At 38.4% G+C, this 23947-nt stretch overlaps 1 protein-coding gene across 3 annotated transcripts in view; it reads left to right on the top strand.

The window, feature by feature from the left end:
- The window catches only part of MVB12B (multivesicular body subunit 12B), a 1443639-nt gene that overhangs the window by 1189937 nt on the left and 229755 nt on the right, over positions 1-23947 (top strand). For all 3 annotated transcript variants that reach the window (XM_044058226.1, XM_044058224.1, XM_044058227.1), the window contains one exon: positions 20955-21010. In XM_044058226.1, the coding sequence (XP_043914161.1) occupies positions 20955-21010 (56 nt within the window). The remainder of the gene's footprint in view (positions 1-20954; positions 21011-23947) is intronic.

The raw sequence follows: 23947 nt of genomic DNA, 5'->3' as shown, positions 1-23947 counted from the left end.
GCAGTGAACACTATTGACACAGTGGTCCTACTTAACCCATTTCATAGATTTTTCAGTCATTTTGAAAGAAGTCTAAGTCAGATAAAGTGGTGGTTGGAGTCCCCATTGTGTTGGCTGGTAGATTATTTGTTCTTTCTCCCCCGCAAGGCACATTTACTACAGATGCCTCCCTTCTCTAGTGTAGGTGGCATTTCAAAGGGAAAATGGCCCAATGGACTTAGTTTGTGTTTGAGGCCATCTTTACATCAATATGTTGGAGATGAGAGCAGTCCTACTTGCTTTCCAGGCTTGTCAGGACCTCCTCCACAAGGATGCGATTGCAGTGCACATAGACAATATGTCAGTAGTTTGGTATCTTAACAAACATGAGAGAACCCAGTCTTGCCCTGTTTGTCAGTAGGCCAAGAGAGTTTGACAGTGGGTGATTTCATCTCACCGGTTTCTGGGAACAATGCACATCCTGGGGAAATCCAACACTTTACCGGACAGTCTGAGCAGGAACATCCTTTTTCCTCACAAGTGGTCCCTAAATCCAAGGGTAGTGGAATTGATCTTCTGGCATCAGGGCACTCAATGCTGTGATCAGTTTGTTTCCATATCCAACACCACGTGCAACAATTATTACGCCTTAGTTCCACCACTGGGACAGTCACTCAGGGATGCTGTCCTGCATGCTTGACCCCCAGGTCTCTCCTGTATGTTTATCATCTCACCCGTATGATAATAGTTTCTTCAGAAAGCCACCCATTGCAGAGTGTGACCCACATTGCTCTCTTTTGTCCCTGTCATGTGTGGTTCCCCTTTCTGTGGGCTGTTCCTCCTTTGGTACTGGATCCTGATCTGGATCTGATCATGCATCCCCAGCAGTCTTGGATGCACCCAACCTCTAGACTCTCAAACTAACTGCATAGTTTCTCCCATTCCATTGAGGGCGAGAGATCCAAGGCTTTTGAAGAGAGTACTTTACATTTTATCCTTTTCCCAGAAGCCATTTACTCACAGTCTATGCTAGCAAGTGGAAACACTTTACCTTTTAGGCATCTTTTAAAGGATTGGAGCCCTTTTCAGCATCTTTGGAGACTATTCTCTATTTCCTTGCTGACCTGTTTCATTCTGGATCTAGTTATTCCACTACTAAAGTTCAGTTAGCTGCTATTGCCAACTTTCATATTAGCAGCAGTAAAACGCCTGTGGCACTGTTGAAAATTTCCAAGGCCTTTCTCACAGAAACGTTATTGTTGTGATCCCCTAGCCCAGGCCCTCTTCCTACATGGGATAAACCATTTATGCTTAACATTTTTGCTTGGACTCCCTTTGAGCCTTCAATGACAGTCTCTTTGAAGTTGTTTTCTTGGAAGACTTTTTTCCTTGGGGCTATTACTTAAAGCCAGGAGTGTGTCAGAACTGCAGGCTTTATTCTTGGTGCCTCCATATCTGGGCTTTCCCAAAGATAGAGCAATTCTCAGAACAGTTATTGCTTTTTTGTCTAAGGTGGTGTCAGAAACCTCTGTGAATTATCCAATTCATTTGTTAGTGTTTTCCCCAGCCTTTCAAAGAAGAGAATACGTACTTCATTGTCTTGATGTTCACAGGCAAATAAGATTTTATTTAGATAGAACCAAGTCCTTCAAGAAGTCTTAACAGTTATTTGTTTCCTTTTTAAAGTCCTGGTTGTGAAAGCCAGTCTGCAAATCTACATTATCTAAGTGGCTTTTTGATGGCATTTCATTAGAATATAATTTGAATGGAAAGGCTTTACCTTGCAAACTGAAGGGTCACTTTTCCAGACCTATGGCTTACCTATATGACCTTTTTCTTGGTCATTGCTATTGATGATATTTGTGCTGCAGCTACTTGGGTGGGTTCACACACACCTTTGTGTCTCACTACAAGTTGGATATTCAGTCAAGGTCTAGAGCCTTTCTTGGTTCTACCGTGTTGTGGAATGTGCTCTCATAGGACCTGCCTGGGGTGAAATGGCTAGGGACTCCATCCCACAGGTTGAATCCAGATGGAAGAGGCAACACTGGATATGAAAGTTATGTACTTCCACAATGATAGATCCATGTTGTCTGTTTCTGTCCAGTTCACCCATCCCTTCCTCTATCCCCCTCTGTATTGTTTTTCTCCTAAACATTAGAAGACTGAGTTGCTGAAGCTTCTTTGTGTCTGTCTCTCTCTCTGTCCGTCTCCCCACTGCTGTCTTTTGGGGTCATTGGTTTGTGGTCTTAGAATTAACTGCTTTAATTTTTTGTCGGAGGCAAACTCAGCCTGAGGTAACTTTGCAGAGTCCAAGTTACTGTGGTGAGAGCAGGTGGCGCTTGGGGGGCTGAAGCCTTTGGAAACTGCTGGTCTCGAGTCAGATCTCATAACCCACAGTTTGAATTGGAAGGAAACAGATAACATGCATCTATCATTATGATAATACATAAATTGCATTTTAGTTTTGTGTACAATGTATTTCTGAAGCTTATTTGTTGCCTTCTTCAGAAATTGCAGTGTAGCTTTTCAGTTGTTCATATTGTTCTTTATACTTATTTGTGTTCTTTTACCACTGCTGTGCCCAGTGTGTGATTGAAATGGTCCAAGGAGAGTATACTTAGCCGGATAACAAAAAAAAACAAACAAATATTAGGAACTCCTGGCATGTAGCCCAAGTTACTAAATAAAATCTTCATACCATTAAAGCTAACCATCACTCTGCACATTTATATTGTAACATTTTCATTCTGTCAAGCTTCTGGCAGATCAAGTTATCCAAATATCAGCAATGCTTCTATTCCCACTGTCTGGAAATTATTTTTTTTTATAGCTGTATTTATTTACATGTAAGCACTTACTTATTCAGGGCATCATGTAAAGCGACAGGATCAGAAAGTAGCTTACATGTTGATTTCAGTTTATTATCTTTAATATTTAACACCTTAACATTTTTACAGACATTATATTGCACTGTATGCTAGTTGTCTAGTCTCAAAAGACTACTTTGGTTATTAATTTTGAGATTGTGTTATTTTGACTACTTGCCAAAACATTTGCAATCACATTCTTAACACTTACTGTGCCCACAGATAATGGATTTCCATGACTGTACAGCACCACATACATGCATTATAACAGATAGTTTGAGTCTTTAATTTTTACACATTTCGGCCTAATTTTGTCTTTCCACGTGTCACGAAAGGAGATATTGCCAGCCCAGCTATCTGGAATTTTGTAAATAATTATATGTAATTTGTGAATATCAACATGCTTTATATAGAAGTGTGACAGAGAGAGAGATACTGCCAGCACAGCTGTCTGGAATTTTGTAAACGCTTGTGTGTCATCTGTGAGTGTCAACATACTTCATGTAAGATGCTTGTGTTACAACTTTATTAGAACTGTATGTTATGTGTATATCAAACTAGATTTGTGCAGATGTGTGTTGAAAAGGGTTTGTAAAGTATTGAGCTTAAAGATGTAACCACAGTGTACCCCACTGGAAAAGAACAGAAATGTATATACACTGTTGTAAATATGTAACTTTATATATTTTAACAATGGAAACTGGAACACCAGAGGTTAACTTCAGAAAAAGAGCTGAAATTAAAATAAAAGAATGTTATCTTTCAGCTTCAGTGCAGTAACAGTAACAGATACCGTATCTTGAACTAGAGGTTCACTGTATTGTCTATAAAGTGTGCAGTGGCTTTTTACGGTGCCGAGTTGCCAGCTTGATGGCCAACCTTCAAAGAAGGTGCACCCATTCACGCATGCACCTACCTGCATGTCTTTAACTTCACTCGACTGCGGGGAGGACATGCAGACTCCACAGAGAAGGCGCTCCAGCCGAGAATCGAACAGGAGAACCTCTTGCTGTGAAGCGACAACGCTAACCACTGCACCACCGTGGTCCGTATGCAACTACATCATGATAAAACTGGGTTTTTGTAACAATACTCATCTTAATGACATATTTATTTTTATACATCTTGAAATAGTTATGCTATACTCCTGATTATTGACACTGTATAACATTGTATTGCTACTTAATGTCCTGTAATAATCCTGTAACATTGCTGTTTAATGCCAATTTATAATGAGAATTGTATAATATGTTGGAGCTTTTCTCCCCGGGCCTCTGCTGAAAAAGGGCTTTTCAGTTCAGTCGGACAATCCCGGTCAACAAATGTAAGATAAATAAAAATTACTTCCAGGATCTACCTTAGATCTAAGAAAAGCCTTTATGTATTTTCACACTTAGATGCTAAATGCTACCAGCTGCATCAGTGGGGGGTTTACCTGGGACAGAGTCAGATGACAAGAAGTGATGTCATTCTTCAAGCTATCCCAGCAGTAATATTTGAGATATTAATTTAAGAACTCTGACAGAGAGAGAGAGAGAGAGACCAAGTATTCTGTATTTTTCTTTGACCTGACAACATCAGCTGGAAGACCCATTCACCACATCTGCTTTGCTTGCTCAGTAAGTAAGTTAACTAGGATATAGTAATTCTGTAGATATAGTCAGGATTACAGCAAAGCTTAATTTAGATGTTTTTCTTTATTTGAGACTGTCCAGCAATGTTGTTTTAAATATTTCCTTTGATTTTGAACTCTGATGTCAGTGTGATTATATACTGAGTATTTTCTTGTTTTTTATTTTGTATTATTAAATATATTTAAACCTTTCATTGTGAGACATATTTAACTTCTGAGAGTACTTGCATATTTGGTGACACTTTGCGCCACTCCTAATGGCCTTGCTTTTGGTCAAACTACCATTTGTATTGATAGTAATATTACACAGTAAAATTGGACACCCTTTGTTAAGGGCCTTAAAGTAGCTGATAAGAGTTTGCTAGTGATAGTAATAACTACCTTATAGTCTGGGTCGAAGGGGGCATAGCTAGTAAACCTACGCACTAGTTGGCCAGAGAGGGTGCTAGAGGTCTTGGCTTGTCAAGTCAGCTGAGATCTCAACTCCATAGCTGTGCCAGTGGAGAGTGCTATTAGGGATCTGGAGAAAGAGTGAGAAACCAGCCCCCGGACTGACTGTCTTCTCTGTGTGTTCTTAAGGGAAATTGCACTTGATGCAGAGAGCTGCATCTGGAAGTCATCCAATGTATGCCCACCCACCCCCAGGTGCAAGTGGTGAGGATTGAGGCTCCTTGATTTCTGGGCCAGTGGTAGGGTGTCACACCACACATGCTGAATTTCTGATCATTGATTTTTTATTTGTTCTTGTAGTTACACCCCATGTAGAGCTTTTTCATTAATGAGTTTGTTTATAATCTTTGACTTTGGTTTACTCTGTTTTCACTAATGTTCAGCTATTCTATGTCATAGGTAGATTTATAACTGTGCTGAAGTAATTTCACTCACTGTGTGCACATCAGTTATTGCATTTAACATTAAATCTACTTTTGTCAGCAGTCATAATAATTTCTAGTACTACTCAGACTTCTGTTTCTCTTGTATAAATCCTGTAACTCACCACATTGACAGCTATTTTCTCAGTTCTTTAATTCATATACTTAAACAGTTTTACTTTCCTACTATATATTGAACTATTATAAAGAGCAAAAGATGGTTAGATAGCTGATTTTTCTTGTTTGATAGTAAGTCAGAAACAGTTTTCTAATCACAGCACCCTCCCTGTTTTCCATAGGTTGATAGGTAAGTACTAGTTCAAGGCCATTTTAAGCCTAGACCATTTCCATTTTTGTGCTCAAAATAACCTCACATTTGTTATAAATTGGCCTTACACACAATTATATCCGGTAGGTTTCAACACACTCTTGGTCTGCATGGCTGAACATGTTCTCAACAAAAATGTTTTCTATTTTCAGGGTGAATGTTATTGGCAGCTCAAGGGTACTGCAATGGGGGCATATTTGGCATTACCCAACCGATTGTCAATATTTATATCTTACCGCTAATGAGAATAACTGGGATAATACCATAGATAATTGGAGGGAACCCATGCATGGAACAAAGGATTTAGGAGCTGCCTCTGTCAGTTAGTAGTACAGGAGCAGCCGCACAGTAAATTTTCTGTTTTCCATCCATACGTCTAAGTTGCGCTTGAATATGGTCAGGGTTAAACTTAGTTTTATGTGGATGCAGAGTCAGTTTTACAGCAGTGGTATCCTCTGTGAGATACACCTCTCCCTCCAAACCGTTCTGTTGATGTTGCAGAAGACATTTAAACCCCTAGACTGAGTATTTCTGATGCTGTTTGACTTACTGATGTGCAGTAAATCCATCAGTAATGAGTCAGAGAATGCAGACGCAGGTCAACTCTTAGCAGTCAGCGGGATGCAGAGTATAGTGACAGCTTTGAGTCAGTTCATGTAGAACATGTTGTTTAGGCCTTGTATCCTCTTAGTAAGGTGTCTCTGTGGCCCTTCCAGTTGTTGCATGTGTCTTAAGCAGATACATGCCAAAGGAGGCGTTATATTCAATGATTGGCCTAATGAGGACTGAGTAAAGGGGTAATGACATTCCTAGGTCTATACACAATCCCATTGTTTATAAGTTGTGCAATATAGAATAACTTTCTTACAGCAATAGACACATCTTGATCAAAAGTTGGGTCACTGTTCACACAAGTTCCCAAATACCAGATAACTGAGTTAATTGTTAAGGGAATGTTGTCAATGTGGTGGCTCCCTGGGGTAAAAGACTTCAAAATTGTTGCAATAATGCATTTTTTGGCATTTAGTTTCAGTCCATGATTTTGACACCAGTTATTTATTTGGGATAAACTTTTCTGTAGGGTGGCTAACTCATTTGGGGATTTCAGTGACTTCCTAGCTTGCACTCATCTGCAAACTTAGTAAGCCAGAGAGAGCCCTTTGGTATTGGCTTTTACTTCTGAAAAGTAGATGCCAACCAGAAGAGGTCCCAACACATAATTCTGGGGGACTCCACTGGTGCCAGGTCTCTCTGTGGAGGTAACTTCTCCAATTCTGATTATCTGAATTATTTGAAGCTGTAGTGCATCATGCTGCTTTACCAGCCTTGATGTGATCTTCTGGATGTAAATTGAAACACGTTCACCTTTTTCCCTCCTCTTGCTATGGTAGTTGGTCTGAACATGTGGAAGGTATAGGCCTGCATAGCTGAAGTGCTGTCTGCTATTTGGAACCATGTCTGAGTCACTACACAGACATCCGTGTCCTCTAGGGTGAAAAGGTCTTGGAGGGAGGGGAGTTCCTTATATAGGTTCCTAGTACTGATAAGTAAGTCCTTCATGTTTTCCTTCGCTTGTTTTGTTATATTAGTAGGTTTATCAGGATGGGCAATGCCTAAAAAGCCGCAAAGGAGGTGGACAGTGTCTTTGCCTCTTCTTCCCTATCCAAACTCAGATATTCTAAACGTTTCCTCACTTTCCCCTTAAGACGCATAGGAATGTAGCACACTGTACAGAACACTGGACCATAAGATATGTGTATGGGACTCTGAAGTTGTGAATATTTTAAAGCTAAACATCCTTGTTATCATTAGTACTTCCAATCATTGTAATAGTTTCACTATGTGCAGCACCAGAAGGATTGCACATTGTGGCACTGCATCATGTAGTGGTATTCGTGTTTGGCCGCATCTTTATGGCTACAATCCCCTTGTGATTGTCGATTCTGTCTCCCGATCACTCTTATGATCCATTTGTTCCCCCAGGGGCAAGAACACTAAAACGCATTAATTTCCTTAGGAGAAGGGGATCAGTGCTGTCAGAGGGATGTTATCATCATAGGGGTTGGACTTTTTGCATAAGCCCTTTTTACCAGATGCATACCTTGTGACTCTTCTGGAGATGGGTATACCCTGCTCCTTTTTTGAGGCAAGTGCCTCCTTCAGCTCTCAATTTTCCACTGAGGAGTTCAGTGGGGCACACTTTCTCATATGTATGCCCCTTCCCTTCCACCCTGGGAGCTCAGTCCGTCATTCTTCTCCTGCCTCTATTCACTTGCTCTGTCACCAGGACTACTACTCACTAGTCTTGGACCGTCTGGGTTAAAGTCCGTGCTGTTTCCTTCACACCACAAATCCCATTTTAGCAGCTTGTTTGCATTTTTACCAGACACCAGCAGAGCCTGTGGTGCACATCATGAGCAAAAAATTGGTTTGTTATATTTGAAGGAGTCAGGTTGATAGATAAAAGGAGTGTAAGACCAGAATTTGTGTTTAAAAAGGGAATGGACTTGAAATCCGTTTTAGAAAAATAGTAATAGTAGTGAAGTACAAGGGAACAGCAATGCAATGTAAAATTTTGGGACATGTGCTCAGTCTCATATTTGCTATGTAAAAAGCATTATAGTGGTTTCCCACTCTACATTCCTAAGTGGTAATGGGAGATTTAGTTGTAATACCACTGGGTGGTATGTATTCTTCAGTGCACGACCTGGAAAGCATTTTATACTGGTAAAATTAAGCAGTCTGTGAAATCAAGACTATATGAATGTATTCACGCTGTTAACACAAGGATGACACAAATGCTTTATTTACACATTCTGTGGAATGTATTCATTTTAAGAAGTTTTAATTTTATATTCTAGAAAAATTACCCCGTGATGAGGCAGGTAGAAATTGTGAAGCATTGTTAGAGAGTAGAGAAATGTATTGGCAAATTTTGTTAAACTCAACTCCGTATCCTGGTATTAATTAAAATCTGGCAAGATTGAATGATTTTGTTTGTTATAATATTAACTTGTTAAATTAGAAAGTGCTGTTGTAAAAGTAGTATTTTATCTGTCTTTATAAAAATGGAAATTAGATGATTTTTTTTTTTATTTGATTGGCTGTTAGTTCTGTTAATTGGTTAGGTATTGTTAAAAAAGTAAATAAAACAATTGGTTTGTTGTGATGAAGATCATGTATTTACTGAACAGAAACACTTACTGTTAAAGTTATTTTGATTTTGCTGTAAGAAAGGGTGTAGTAGCCAACCCTAGTCAATATAAAGTGAAGTAGATTCAAGGGGAAGGAACCATTCAGACAGGTCTGCATTAATGGAAGATAACAATGAAAAACAAATGCCAGGAGACGCATCGCAAAAATAACTTTAATAGGGTTAAGCACTTTTGTTCATCAAATACACAGTCTTCATCAGAACAAACCAATTAAAGTTTTTTTTCCAAAGTTTTCAAATAAAGGGGAATGCAGATTGCATCTACTTGGTATTCATAGACAACTTGGGTTCTATCTACATAGATCTAAAGACATCAGGAAATTGGACCCTTTATTCCTTGCATTATGCAAAGCTAGATTGGGATGTGTTGTCTCTAGGGTCACTCTCTCAAGATGGCTGTCAAACTGTTTTACATTTGTGAATGACAAGTTTGGGCCCAACATTAACCAAAAAAACGACAGCTCATTTGACAAGGGCAGTAGCAACTTCCACAGTTTTTCAACGTAACTTCCCAGTTGATGAGATTTGTGCCACTGTTACCTGGTCTACTGTACATAGATTTTGTCTCATAAACTGGACATAACAGTCCAGGACTCATACCGCCTTTGGCTCTGCTGTTGTCAGGAACATCCTTCCTTAAAGCCATACATACAACTTAGTAGCTAGGGAATCTGTCCTAACAGTTGAATCAGATGAAAAAGGACATCATGAGATACAAACGTTATGTACTCACTATAATGATCGATCCGTGTTATCCTGTTTTCGTCTAGTTCAATCCCCCCACCCTCCCACTTCCAAATTGTCATCTGCTGTATCTTGAATGGGTGATACTCCAGGTCTTGCTAATGAAAACCTCAAAAGGTTGGCTCCCCTCTGTCCTTCACATGGGACCCCCTTCCCTGTTTTGTTGTATTGAACATAATGTTTAGGGCAGTTCTCCATACTGGAAACATATTATTATGTTAAGTAAACTCAACCTGAGGTATTTAGAAGATGGAGGGAGAATTATGAGCAGGGAAGGAGCTCTGGATTTGAAGGTTTAAAGGTGCTAAGACTGGATCTGAGAGAGATCCAAGTCACAAAAGTTGAACCAGATGAAAATAGGACAACATGGATCTATCATTATGGTTAGTATATAACTTTCATTTTGTTGTTAATCCAGAGTATTGGTCGGAGGCCAAGTACAGTGCATAAAGTAAAGCCATTGGATCCATGCATGTAGTAAAAATTGTAAACCCATCTGGCATATACTGAAAAGCAATGAAATGTTCTTGCTTGTACCTAGTGCTGTCCTCTTAATTCAAAGTCTGTATCTTCCTGGTTATTTGATCCTAAAAATTCAGTCTTGTGACCTAGTATTATGCCATGCTTCAGGCTGTGAAGAAATAGTGTCATAAAGAAATCAGAAAGTTGTTATTCCTTTCGCATCAATGCTAAAAATGGTAACCTAACACCAAATGTGGTAAAGTTGAGATGTATGATAGATAACCATTTTGTCATCTACATTTATTGTAGATGTGACTTTTAGGGTGTATATCACATAATCGAAATCCCAAAATATTGAACACTATAAGCTCGAACTTGGAATTTCGAAATGTGATATAATCGAAAGCTCAGAACAGCGATTTTTTAACCAGGGAAAAAATTTGCTGTTCCGAGAAACACACACACAACACAAGCACACCAAAAAAAGTAATCCACACATATACACTTAAAATCCTACTTCTAACCGTACACTAAACCGTACATACACTATTATCTATCCACTTACCTTAACCCAAACCCTAACCCTAAGGTCCGTAACTATCGCACACTCACCTTACCCGCTCCCTAACCCTAAGGTCAGTAACTTTCGCACACTCACCTTACCCGCTCCCGAACCCTAAGGTCCCTATCGCACACTCACCTTACCTGCTCCCTAACCCTAAGGTCCCTAACTATCGCACACTCACCTTACCCGCTCCCTAACCCTAAGGTTCCTAACAATCGCACACTCACCTTACCCACTCCCTATCCCTAAGGCCCCTAACTATCACACACTCGCCTTACCCGCTCCCTAACCCTAAGGTCTCTAATTATCCTATTCCTACACTCACCTTAACCCGGTCCGTAACCTTCACACCACAGTGGAAAAAGTAACAAAGCAACAGCCCACCAAATTCTTTCCCTAGGAAAGAAGTCGATGTTCTGCAGCTTCGCTATTTTCAGCGTTCACTGTTTTGGGTTCGATATTATAACATTCAACGTTTTACTACTACGATGTTATGATATAAACCCGACTTTTAGACAAGCAGCCACATATCCATTAATTTACCCTTCATGGGAGTTCCAGAAGTTTTTGTTTTCCTCTAATTCAGAGTAATGGCAAACCAAGGGTTGGACAGGCCTCTCCAAAAGCATCATACTGTCATTCACTTGTGAAGTGCATTTGCAGTTGTGAATTCTAACAACTAGCTGATGCCATTTCTCTGCTAAATGAAAGATATGCAAAACCTTTGATACAGTCGCCATGAATTCTGTTTAGCCTACTGTAATGAAGAAAGTTTAACAGCTCGAATTTATATTATATATTTTTATAGTAAGTAGTCATAGGATCAAAACGAAGTTCAGGTGATAACATTACAGATGAGCAAGAATGAAATAACTTACTGTTTAGAGCCATTCTCTCTAATTATGTACTTATGCACAGTGAAAGGTATAAAATGTGGAAATCCACAATGGAATAATGCCCTTGATTATACTTATTTGCACAAATAAAGGTTCTGCAGGCGATTTAACCATCTTTACTCTTACTGATTGTTTCTTTTTAGACTCAAGCATCTATTTTACAGGGTGGTAGATTGCTAGTATGAGTCAATAGATAAGGTCTTTGACCACGGGCATGATGCATTGCTGAAAAAATTATCAAATTCAGAATTAAATTGTTGAATAGTTTAAAAAAACGTATTAACTGTGACTGTAGGTGGACTGTCAGAAGCAGTGATGGCATAGAACAGGAAGGCGGTGGTCTTTGAGCTAAGAGAGACCGTGGGATTCTTGTCTGGGTCTTCCTGTCCTTTATATGTTTGTGATCTTAATTTCAGGACCAGAGTGCGCAGAAAATGTCTGCATGAAAATAAAAGGATTATACTGTTTATTCATAATCAGAAAATGCTGCAAAAATATTTGAATAACTTAGCTTGGAATAAAGCTATGGGCTAAAAATTGATGTGAACTCATTTCATTTTGAGACCAACATAAAACTATATATATATATATATATATATATATATATATATATATATATAAGCAGTTGGATACACAAACAGACTAAATTTAAAGAGCATATAAACAAAATCTGTCTGAAATACAGTGGGATGAGATGCATATACAGATTTCATACATGGGTACAGCATTTATATTTAAATTCCTTTCTTTTTCTCCCTTAAACATCTGTTTTTATTTTGCAGCTGTCATATCATTTGGGTGCCCCACTCCTCCCTGCTCCACTGTTAACAGCCCCATTATGATGAACTTTTGCCTGTAATGGGCACAAGTCAAAGTGACCAGGACGAGGAGCCTAAAATTCAGTCCAGATCATTTATGTGTACTTTTCTATGTTAAACCCTTGAACAGCATGAGTGCAATGCAGAATGTGTGACTTTAGCTTGCACAGTACCCCTGTTTTTCTGATGCCATCTGTACACTGCAGGCTGCTAGACCCTGGCTACTGCTTAGCATTAGATTTGAAGTGCTGACAGTCGGCAACTTTTTTTTCAAATCAAACTGCTGATCATTCCCTCCACTGGAGGATTACTTACCAAACACCCGTCATCAGCAATGTATTCTTGAGGGGAAAAAAGTCATCAGCTAGCCTGCTTCAAAGGTTCATAGGTATGTACTAGGCTGACAACCACCAGGGCCTTTATAAGCCTACAAAAGTAAGAGCACTACAAAAATAAAGAAAAAATCAAAACAAAGTTACAAAGAATAAATCCTTACAAAACAGTTTCAGGGATCTACCCCTTCATCAGACAACAGTTAAAAATCCCATAATTCATTAAATACTGGAGGTTAGTCAAGTGATGTTTCAAAATTTCAGTTGTACCCAATAAGGACATAACAATTAGTGCATCAGTACATATTAGCACAGTTATGCAAATAAAAGGCCATACACTAAAGGAATTATAGCTAAGATAAATAAGAAATGCATATAACCTTGTATGGTGTATAACTATATATAAAAAAAACTGATAAACCTAGCGACAACACTATACATCTATATATATATATATATATATATATATATATATATATATACACACACACACACACATATGTATAAAAATGCATATATATATATATATATATATATATATATATATATATATATATATATACAATACTAGTGCATCCAGCTTATATAGATACATACATTAATTTTTTTTATATGAAATATAAAATGCTAATATATATATACATATATATATATATATATATATATATATATAGAGAGAGAGAGAGAGAAAGAAATAATCAGACAATCTAAAATACAATGTAAAAAATATATAGAAAATGTATTATAACATATTAAAAATCTAAGAATTCAAGAGAATCAATGTTTCAAAGGTTGAGCTTTTAAAAAAGGTTCAAGTGACACCATTTGATTCAACCCTGGGGGGCTTGTCTGCATTAAATCTAATAATCCATCTCTGCTCAGCAGCTTCTGTATCATTAGATAAATTACCCCACTTTAATTTCTCAGACAGTATTTGTAAAACCAGAAATTTAAAAATATGATCAGGTCCTGTATTCATGTTGTGCATAGCAATCGCACTATTCTCCTTGCAGTTCCTAATATCCCTATAATGTCCGAAGATCCTGTCCTTCAGGCGTCTGTTGGTCTTACCTATGCAGAAGCTGTAGCATACTACACAGTAGGTGAAGTAGACCATGTTTGATGTGGTACAATCAGTGTAGAGATTACTGCTATGACTGAATTTCTTTGAGGAATGTGTAAAAGTCCTGCCATTGTGTATGTGTTTACATGCTTCACAATTTCTACACATGTATGTGCCCAATCTATCTGATCTACTGACAGTATTGGTTGCGCCATTACTATAACATAGTTCATTTCTCAATGTTCACTTGTTCCTAAAAGTGAAACTTGGCTTAGTACCAATTATACCCTGTAGGTTGTCAGTCGTGGATAGAATACCCAATTTTTTGTTACTACATCACATACTACACTTATGTTGCTTGCAAAAGTGAGTGGCATCCTAAGTGTGTTATCTGTGTCTGTATGTATATGCCTTACCTCATCGCGATCATTGACTTGCCCGCTTGCTCGAGTTGTAGTGTGCGTATCATAATAGGGTATACATCTACCCGCCCTATTACTCCAACCATCTAAAATGCATGCATCTATAGTTCTAGCATCATAGCCCCTGTTTAAAAACTCAGATTTAAGTTGGTCCAGTGCTATTTGTAGTTCATCATCATCATTAAACAGTCTCATAAGCCTGTATACTTGGCATTTGATGATATTGACCTTGGTGTGGTTCGGGTGCATACTGGTGTTATGTAGGAGCGTGTCTTTTTTAACATGTTTCCTAAACAAACTAGTTCTAATCTGGTTTAATTCACCTTTTCTTACTTTGACGTCAAGAAAGTCAATTTCAGTCATGGAATAAGGAGAGGTAAATCTAAGAAATTGAGTAGTATTATTGAGGTAACTGAAAAAATGCATTTAGCTTTACCTCTGTACCATTCCACAGCAAAAAAATATCATCCACAAACCTGACATACCACTCGATATACCTGCCATATGTACTATTGGTTAACACATGTGTGCATTCCCATTGAACCAAGGAAAGGGTGGTGTAGGTGTTCGCACAAGCTTTGCCCATAGCCACACCAACCTTCTGTAAGTATTTCTGTTGTTGAAATAAGAAAACAGTATTGGTCAGTACTATATCCAACAAAGCACAAATGAGGTCACATTTGTTCTTGTTATAATCTACACTGTGAAGCAGTTCCCTCATGGTCTCTATTCCCCATTAATTCGGAATCACCGTGAATAATGATTCTGTATCCATTGTTGCCCAAGAAACAACAATGGTTGGTATCTATATTCATCCATTTCATCTTAAGAGTTTCAAGAAAGACCTTAGAATCTGTTAGCACAGTCTCACAATTAGATGGGAGTGGATGTAGATTCTTCTCAATAAAAATAGATAGAGGTTCAGTAACCCATCCTTTACCCGAGACTATATTATTACCTTTGTAAGCCTAGCTGTGTAACCCAACCCAGTTGTGTCCCTATGTATTATGGGCATTTATTGAGGGGGTATGTTAGCAGGAAGTTTATAGAGGTTGTGTGTTTGATGAGAATGCTACTTTGGGCATTACTGTCTCCCTCTGTCTATCAGAGACATGAGGGGGAGACCCGGAGTGAATTTCTGATTTCCCATCCATTGGTAAAGGTTATGCTTAAATAGGGTTAGGAATGGACTTTGCTTCACATGGAATGGGAGCCTGTTCTAGAGCATGGAGATCCAGTGAGACACATACCTTGTCGAGTCAACATGTCTTATTGACACCGCAAGCAAAATTTAAAATCTTGGCGCTCTAGTGATTCTGATGCTGTTTGTTTTGGAGATGTGCAAAAGGTCCATCAAAACTAGATCAGAAGATGCTTTTCATGCCAGATGTAGATCGCTTTTCATTAACCTGTAGGGAACTGAGTATAGTGATAGGGCTTTAAGGTCTGTATAAGACAATGTGTTTGTACTCTGAATTCTCCTGGTAAGTATCTTTTTGGCTGTCCCAGCTATTTCATACGTCTGCTCAGGTACATGCCAAAGAGAACCATGCTCAATAGTGGGTCTGATGAGGGACAAATAAACTAGCACTATGACTTCTTTGGACCTGGATGCCATGCCCTTACTTATAAGTTGAGTCACCTAGAATAATTTTCTTACTGCCTTGGCCACATGTTGGTCAAAGGCGAAATTACTGTCTACATATGTTCCCTGTTACCAGGTTAACTCTTAGGGTTGTATTGTCATTGTAGTAATTAGCCTGCGTGGCAGTTTTCCCAAAATGTGCTGTCATGCATTTCTTGTCATTGAGTTTTTATCCATGACTTTGGCACTGGTCATTTGTCTGGGTTAGACCCTGTTGTAAGATATTTGTATCATGGGAGGAATCTGTGCTAGCTCCCAATTTGAAATCATCTGCAGGCTTAGTCAGCCAAAGGCCCTTGACCTTAGCCTTTACCTCCAAGAAGTAGATGCCAAATAGGATCAGCTCCAGCACTGAGGTTCCCCGCTGATCTTACCACCTTTATCGGCATGCAGTTGATATCTTTACTCCTGAGTTTGAATGCAGCTGGCATGCATTTGTTATAACCTGGTTCATAGACTGAGGTTATGTATGAAGAGGGGCAGGAATATAGGAGAATGGATAGATCTGAAGGTAGAAAGAGGAAGAGAAGGATATGCAAGAGGAGTGCGAGTGAGGGAAAGGAGAGAGAAAGAGCAAATATTTCAGAGATCAGGAAAAGTGAAGAGGAAAAGAACTATTAGGGATAGCAGAGTGATGAAAGGGGAATGACAACAAAATGAGAGGATGGACTTTAGTCTGGGAGGCAGTGTATTTGAATAGATGCAGAGTTTAGTTAGTACCAGTGTTATGGAAGCATTCACATTGCACTGTTTTGAATAGGAAGGTTTTAAATGTTTTGAAATATTTTTCTTTACTGAGGTCACTCAGGGAAAAAGTACAAATGGGATAAAGTGATCCAAGTCCTGGATGCTGTCCAAGGTTAGGAGGAGTTGAGACTATGTAGACTATGCCGGCTGCCCTCCCTCATGGGATGGTTTGGAGTTTTGCTGCCACTAGACACCTTCAAGCAGAAGGGGTTGCAATTTCCATTGACATGTACACTACAGATAATAGAAGTGGCAGATGCTCAGCAATCCCCTGAACAAGTGAGCTAGGCCCATACACAAGAGCACCACTGAACAGTCACCCTCATGGGAATAGGTCTGTTCTCCATAAGTAAATAATCCCTCCCTTTAGCCTCTTCATGAAGTCTGTTTCCTGGCACACACAGCTGTATGGGTGGAAGAGTAAAAGATCAGCAGCATTAAAGCTAACCCTAATCCCCCCCCCCCCAAAAAAAAAAATATAAAACACTAGGTCATTAAGAGGCAATGTCTAGTTAACCACAGAGGGTACGCGTAATGGGGGGCTCTCTCCTTTTTATTGGACTGCAAATTTGACATAAATGGAAATATTCATTTGTAGTTGTCCTGATAAAATGTGTATTAAAATGCAGGATTCCAGCAGATATTTGTGTGCTTGTAAATTCCTGCGTTGCTCTTTTGTGCAGTATTTAGCTAATATATTCTCATTTAGAAGCTAAGAATGCATTATCACCCTCTTCAGTTTGCACAACAGAATTTTGAAAAGTGACCATTTAATGTTGCATTGTTAAGTAATTTCATTAACCTTGCTGAAAGTAAGTCATAGAGTGTGGTACTTTCAAAAAAGAAGCATAGAATCACTAGGAAAATTGATTGATTGGTAATTGAGGACTGCATCTATTATTTGGCTGGCATGTATCTCTGACCAGATGCCAGCTTGTCAACATGAAAGAGTGATGGTTTCACTGCATACACATGACTGGTTGTGTGGCTTGCAGTAGATTTCTTTTAACCTGCATACATTTCAGACCAGTATGGAGCACTGATTTCTTGCTTGTTTCCCTGGTGGTCTTTGTTTTTTGATTGCACTAATCCACTCTCTGAAAATGGTTAGGTCCTCTGTATCAGGTGAAGCCTGCTGTCACTACTACTACTCAGCAGATAGTCTAGTCTTACCTACTAATTAACTACTGCTATGTGTAGCTTAGGAGTTTGTGGCAGGCTGGTAGTCCTTTATCCAAGTGATGTAAAGGAGACACAGTTGTTTGGAAACAGTCTGACGGCATCTAATAATGCTGTTATTAAACGCAAACATTGTATACATACCCAAAATGCTCACTAAAATTATGCAAAATATTTAGTCATTTAATAAAGGTTTGTATGGAATCTCTCTCTTTGGGTGGCATGAGGTTGCTATAGAGTCTCAATGAATAATAACAACCATTTTGCATCTTAGCTGCTGCCAGCTGCAATGGAGCTTCTTTATATATTCTGGAATATTTATACTTGATTTCGTAAAATTTAGTTTTTTGTTTAAAGCAGCTTTCTCCATTCCGTTTTGCAAGTGTGTTAGTAGAATTAAAGCTACTGTAATGTCCATCAATTTGCCAGTATATTTCTAGAGTTCATATAAATTTTAGGTCTATGTCTGATAAGAATAATCATTTCTCTGCTATAGAACATTTTATCCATTTTGTAAGAGAGTTTATTTTCTCATCTGTCATATAAAGCATTCCATCTACTCATTTGGACAATCCAATATTAAAAAGTAACTGCAGCCAGAGCACTGTGCATATATGCAAATGGAAATGTGGAATGCCCATGTGTAAAGGGGATTATATTATCTAATTAATAATATAATTAGTTCATGATGTTGTTAATCTGTACATATGCAAATAAGAGTTCCTTTGACAGTCTTGTTAAACAGATCACCTTGTTCATTGTTCAACACGTGTACTTTAACTCTTAAATTTAATGTACTGCCAGATAAATGAAATCTTTAAGGTTCTACAATAACAGGTTATGCTTCAGTCAGTAAATATTTTGTTATTGTAGTTAAAGGATGAGTATGAAATTTAGTATTGCTTTCTTGTTTATGCATGAGAGAACTGCTTTGAAGGCAGGTACATTTAGCAGATTTTGAGAAACATGTCATTATTTCTGCTATTGTTTTTTGGTCACACTTAACAGATTCTCGTTTACTACAGGAGAATGCAGTTTATGACAACAGTGTCTTATCCCTATAGGTCTCTTATTTGTTTAAACAATAAATTCCATATTAAAACCCATTGACTTTAGGTGCACTAGTGTTAAAGGAGCATTTGAATGAGCTCATTGTCTTATGATCAGCTATCAGTGTTTTTTAATGTATTTTATAAACAAAGAACACTGACAGTCCTGACACACTGATTCCTATGTACGCTTGCTTCAGTGCTGGGGTTGCGGCATTAATAACACAGTTCCATGCATCATGCCATTTTAAGCATGATCATTATGATAAAGGGCATATACTTAATTACAGGCCTGCTTAATTACAGCTCTGTTGAAGCTCGTTTGTTTGGGAGAATGCTAATTATACTACTGAGTCTTTGGCACATCCTTTTTTTTTTTTTTTTCATATGCTGTATACTGCTTCATATTGTGTATTAGCACTTTGTTACAGCAGAAGCACTGGAAATAAAACCCAGAAAATACTAAGGCTTTGATTTAAGGTTTTTAAAAGTTTTAGGGGGGAAAAAGTATCTTTGGCTAGCATTGCTTCTTAACAGGAAGCAAAATAAGACCCCTAACCGGGAAAAGCCGAAAGAAGATCATATAAATTGAAACCATATCTTTTCTAGTCCTCATTTCGTCTTTAGTGCAGTTTATCCATAATCCTAATCTGCAGTATTGATCAAGTGATTTACTGATTACATATTGCATTTAAATTATGATTTTCATCTTTAAACGGAGTTTAGACCAAGAAGCAAACTATCACATTTTTTTAAATCGGCTTCTTTAAGCGTTTTCTTATCCTGGCTTAGCCCTACCATCTGGTTCTCTGTCACCTCCTGTTCTCCACCATTCACCTTCCAGATTTTTCTGCAGTAGTACTAAGATTGAGGGTGAATAACACCATTCATGCCTGGCTGCTCCACTCTGTCTCTGTATCATTCAAGGCCCTGCCTGCAGCGTCACATAGTGATCATTGGAGAGGCATGCTACCACTCTTTCTCTTTGTCTCTGACACAGACATGCTCCTTCACAGTCAGTTGCCAGTGCCTTTAGTTTAACATGTAAGTGATAGTACCCCAAGTTCACCACTTAGGATCAGTCTGGCAGGAGTAGTAGCTGCACTTTCTACCAGGGTTAGAACAGGCTCGTGGTCAATCTGTCCCCCATTCCCCCACTCTTCTGCAGTATCAGCAGAATGGTTTGGGACAGGTCTGTTTTGCAGAGGATACCATTGCTATGTAACAGACTCCCTATCCACGTAAAACAAAGCTCATCCCTATCCATTTTCAAACGTAACTTAGGTCTGTGGGTGGGGGAAGAGAAAATTTACCCCAGGACTGCTCCCTCTACTACTAATGGACAGAGGCAGCTCCTAAATTCTTTATCCCATGCATGGTCCCCCACAAATTATCTGTGGTATGAGCCCAGTTATTCTTATCAACCATGGGATAGGTAAGACAATTCTATAACCAACTAGGATATGTTATTTCGAGCACAAGAAAGGAAATTGGCTAGGCTTAAAATGGCTTGCAATTGCAGCTAGCAGAGTACTTGCCTACAGACCTATGACCCCCAACCTACCTTTAGCAGTTTTGTGTAATACATGTCTGTAGTGACATATGTGAGTGATCAGACCCCTAAGTCAGCAGCCTGCCTTGTTAATGCTGTTAATATTAGACAGTGTTGGTCAAAGTACTCTTCAGCAGTGTAAAAGTGATAGTCATTTTATGTTGGTGCTTACCAAGGTACTTGTACTCTCATGATTTTCTGTATTTTTTACTGTGTTATAGCTTACTTTTGAAAAATTGTCCATTTCTGTTGTATCCTCAACTTGCCTACTCTCCTTCTTTTTAATATTTTTTGATCTTGTAATGGGTATAAATAAACTGTATTTAAGTAAGTACAAAGCTGCATTTCTGAGAAGCAGAGTAGTCATAAATGCTATTATTTGTTGTACTTGTTTTCAAACCATTTAAGTATTAACGCAAGTAGCTAGCATCTGTCATGTTTTGAGTATAAAAATATGCTTGCTTTTGTTCAGTGTTTAAATATTTACTTGCTTAGTTTTTGAGATGCACCTTTTAGATTCTGCAAAATGAGTTCAAAGTAGACAGTTACTAATAAAACATGTTTCTCATATTTTTATTTTTCAGCTATGGATGGTGTGCCTTTTGTGATTTCTGAGAAGTTCGCATGTGCAACTGGAACTGTAAGTTACAGAAAATAATGTACCTGACTGCTTACATTGCTTTGTTTACTTACATTCAGCTTGTCTCTTAAGGCTGAACTACCTAGCCTTTTGATGCCTTGCTCATTATATGGAAAGGTTTTTCACAAAAGACAAATGGCTTCAAGCTTCCTTGAGTGCAGAGGACAAGCCATCACTTTATCTTCTTGAAGAAAGTTAAAATTCACTGTGTTATGTGCTGAAAAGTCACTGCTAGGTCATATCTTGAAATGTGTTTTCCTTAGAGCTTTAAACCGCTATGTAGTTTGTTTTCTGAAAGAACCCCCAGTGGAAAACATATTGCTGTTTTTAAAGTATCTCTATCAGAAATTTGGGATGTCTTGCACTGGCCATAATATATTTTGAAATATGCGTGGTTTGAAGGTTAAAGATATAAAACTACTAGCAAAAAACTACACCATTATTACTGGAAGAATGGAGACTTGAAAAATATCAAGGTTCTTTCAGGGATGTTAGTGATATGCTTGGGCACAAAGAATTTGGGATTTATTGCCTCCCTTAAGCCTTAGTCTTGAACATGTAAAATATCATCGGATACATTTTTTCTCAGGTAATCAGTATATCCTTATTGTTTGTGTGTTTTTAGGTATCTTCAAATAACATGATTTGAGTACAGCTGGCAGTAAACACTTTTATACTATATCTGGTTTTGATGTAGTGGAAGGTTTTAAACATTCGGCTCTTGTTGTTGTGTCTTTCGGCTTTTCCCGTTTAGGGGTCGCCACAGCGGAACTCTGGTCTGCTAATGATTGGTAGTTGATTTTTACATGCCGAGTTACCAGCCCTGACGCACAACCTTCAACGAAGGTACGCCCATTCACGCATGTCTCCACGCAGAAGACGCTCTAGCTGAGAATCGAACCGGACAGCGTCTTACTGTGAGGCGACAACGCTACTGCAGCACCACCACCGTGGGTAAACATTCGGCTCTTGTGATATACAAAAAAAACACAAAATCCACCAAGAAAAGCACTGGAGAAACTGAGAAAGTTCTTTTTTAGCATAGTTAAAATTTAATGTTCGCTATTCGTCCCAAAGACTTCATCAGAAATGATAAAATACACTTCCAAATCACTTTTAAACCATTCAGAAAACTTTTAACCAATCAGATCATCTCCTTAACCAGTCAATTAAATACATAAAAACATTTAAAGGCATGCTACAAAAAAATGTACAACTCAGTGTCCACACAGATAACACAGTTTAAAACACAAGGGCATTCATCCCTGTATATTCACTTTAGTAATTTTCCTATTTTTTAAGAAACATTTTATGTTCACCATACCATTCAGACTAGGGGATAAATAAGAAGGAAGTTTAATATGCCATTCTGCCTCTCTTTGTTCAACATAATTTATAAAATCCCCTCCCCTAAGGTCACGCTTAACAACTTCTACTATAGAAAAAGTAAATTTCTTCTAGTTAGAACATGTCAAAGAATGCTTAAAAAGGGCATTATTACTATTTTTTATAGCATACAGGTGCTCTAATACCAGTTTCCTTAGACTCCTGGTGGACATGCCAACATAAAAACTTAGGCATGTTGTCCATGTTGTACTACAGCTCAATTTTCCAGAGATGGGTATAGTAAACTGTAGATTTTCCAAGAACACAAAGGGACCCTCAGAAATAAATCTGCATACCCTGCACCCTGAACATTTAAACATACCCCCAGTTTCACCAGAAGTAAGGGTTGGCCTAAAGTTATTATTTTCAAAATGTTTAAAATTTTGATTTTTCTTGTAAACAAAATGGGGGCCTTCTCCAAGAACTTTAGATAAATTTGCATTACCTGTAACTACTTTCCAATTTTTTTAAGCATAGCCTAGTAAGAATTTTAACAATGGTGTTTTCTACTGTCTTCAGATAACATGTAACATAATGTCAGTGGCATGTGCTTGTAGCTGTCTTCAGTGGATTGAGATACAAAGTGTGAACTTGATGGTTTGTGTTCAAGTAGTCCGTGACCATTTGGTAGGTTTGTAATTTTACAAATGCTACTTTGCTGTATTGTCATTACCTTGTAGATTTCGTTGTGCATTATTAGTTATTGTGGCATTACTGTTTGTATGAAACTACTGTGTGCTGTATTGAGGAGACAGTTTTCTCACTGTTCTGGAACTAGAGTAGGGTGGCTTGGGGTATTTGTCTCTCATATAGATGGTCCAGGGGACTGGGACTTCCCCCTCCCCCTTCCCCACCAAGCGCTTTTGTTCATGATTGTGGATTATCTTCAAGAATGTTGAGCTCACAGTCAGTTGTGCTTGAGGACTGATATTTCAAGTGATTGTCCATAGATCTTCATAGAGGAAGCTAACTTTACCAGTGGTAAGTAGCAATGGCAGAGGATGAAACCTCTGAAATGTAAAAAGTGTTCTCCTGTGCCACCTCTTTCCTGCTATGCTTTTCCTGTTGTGTTCTCAAATTCAGAGGCTCCCCAGTTGTCCATCCCTTATGTTAACTTGAAAAAAAATCTACATTGCTTTCATTGGCTCTTATTATTATTAAGCACAAAAATATCTTTTTGAAGAAGCACTCACTTGAAGTTGATTAACTTTCCTTTGTGTTCTTTAGAGAATGAGTAGAGTGCCCTCTGTCAAAAAAAAAAAAAAACTCCACCTGTCACTATGGAGTCTCACAACTGCTTTATCATAGGTTCATAGGTAGGTACTAGGCTATTGGCCCTAGGGCCCATACAAGCCTAGCCAAAAAATGTACTCTGACTTTCGCCACCCAAGAAAATTATTTTCCTGTGCCCCTGTCGAGCAGAGCCACAGAAGTGATCCCTGGGGTGAATTTCCCATTTCCTATCCAGTCATCAAGATTTTTCTTGAAGAGTGCTAATGAGGAGCTCTGTTTGACATAGCTAGGTCGTCTGTTCCAGAGTATGGGAAGTCT

The sequence above is a fragment of the Protopterus annectens genome, chromosome 16.part0 (assembly GCF_019279795.1).
Source record: "Protopterus annectens isolate FY-2018-M chromosome 16.part0, PAN1.0, whole genome shotgun sequence".
NCBI classification, from domain to species: Eukaryota; Metazoa; Chordata; order Ceratodontiformes; family Protopteridae; genus Protopterus; species Protopterus annectens.
Note: the sequence above shows the minus strand (reverse complement) of the source record. Positions and strands in the feature narration are given on the sequence as shown.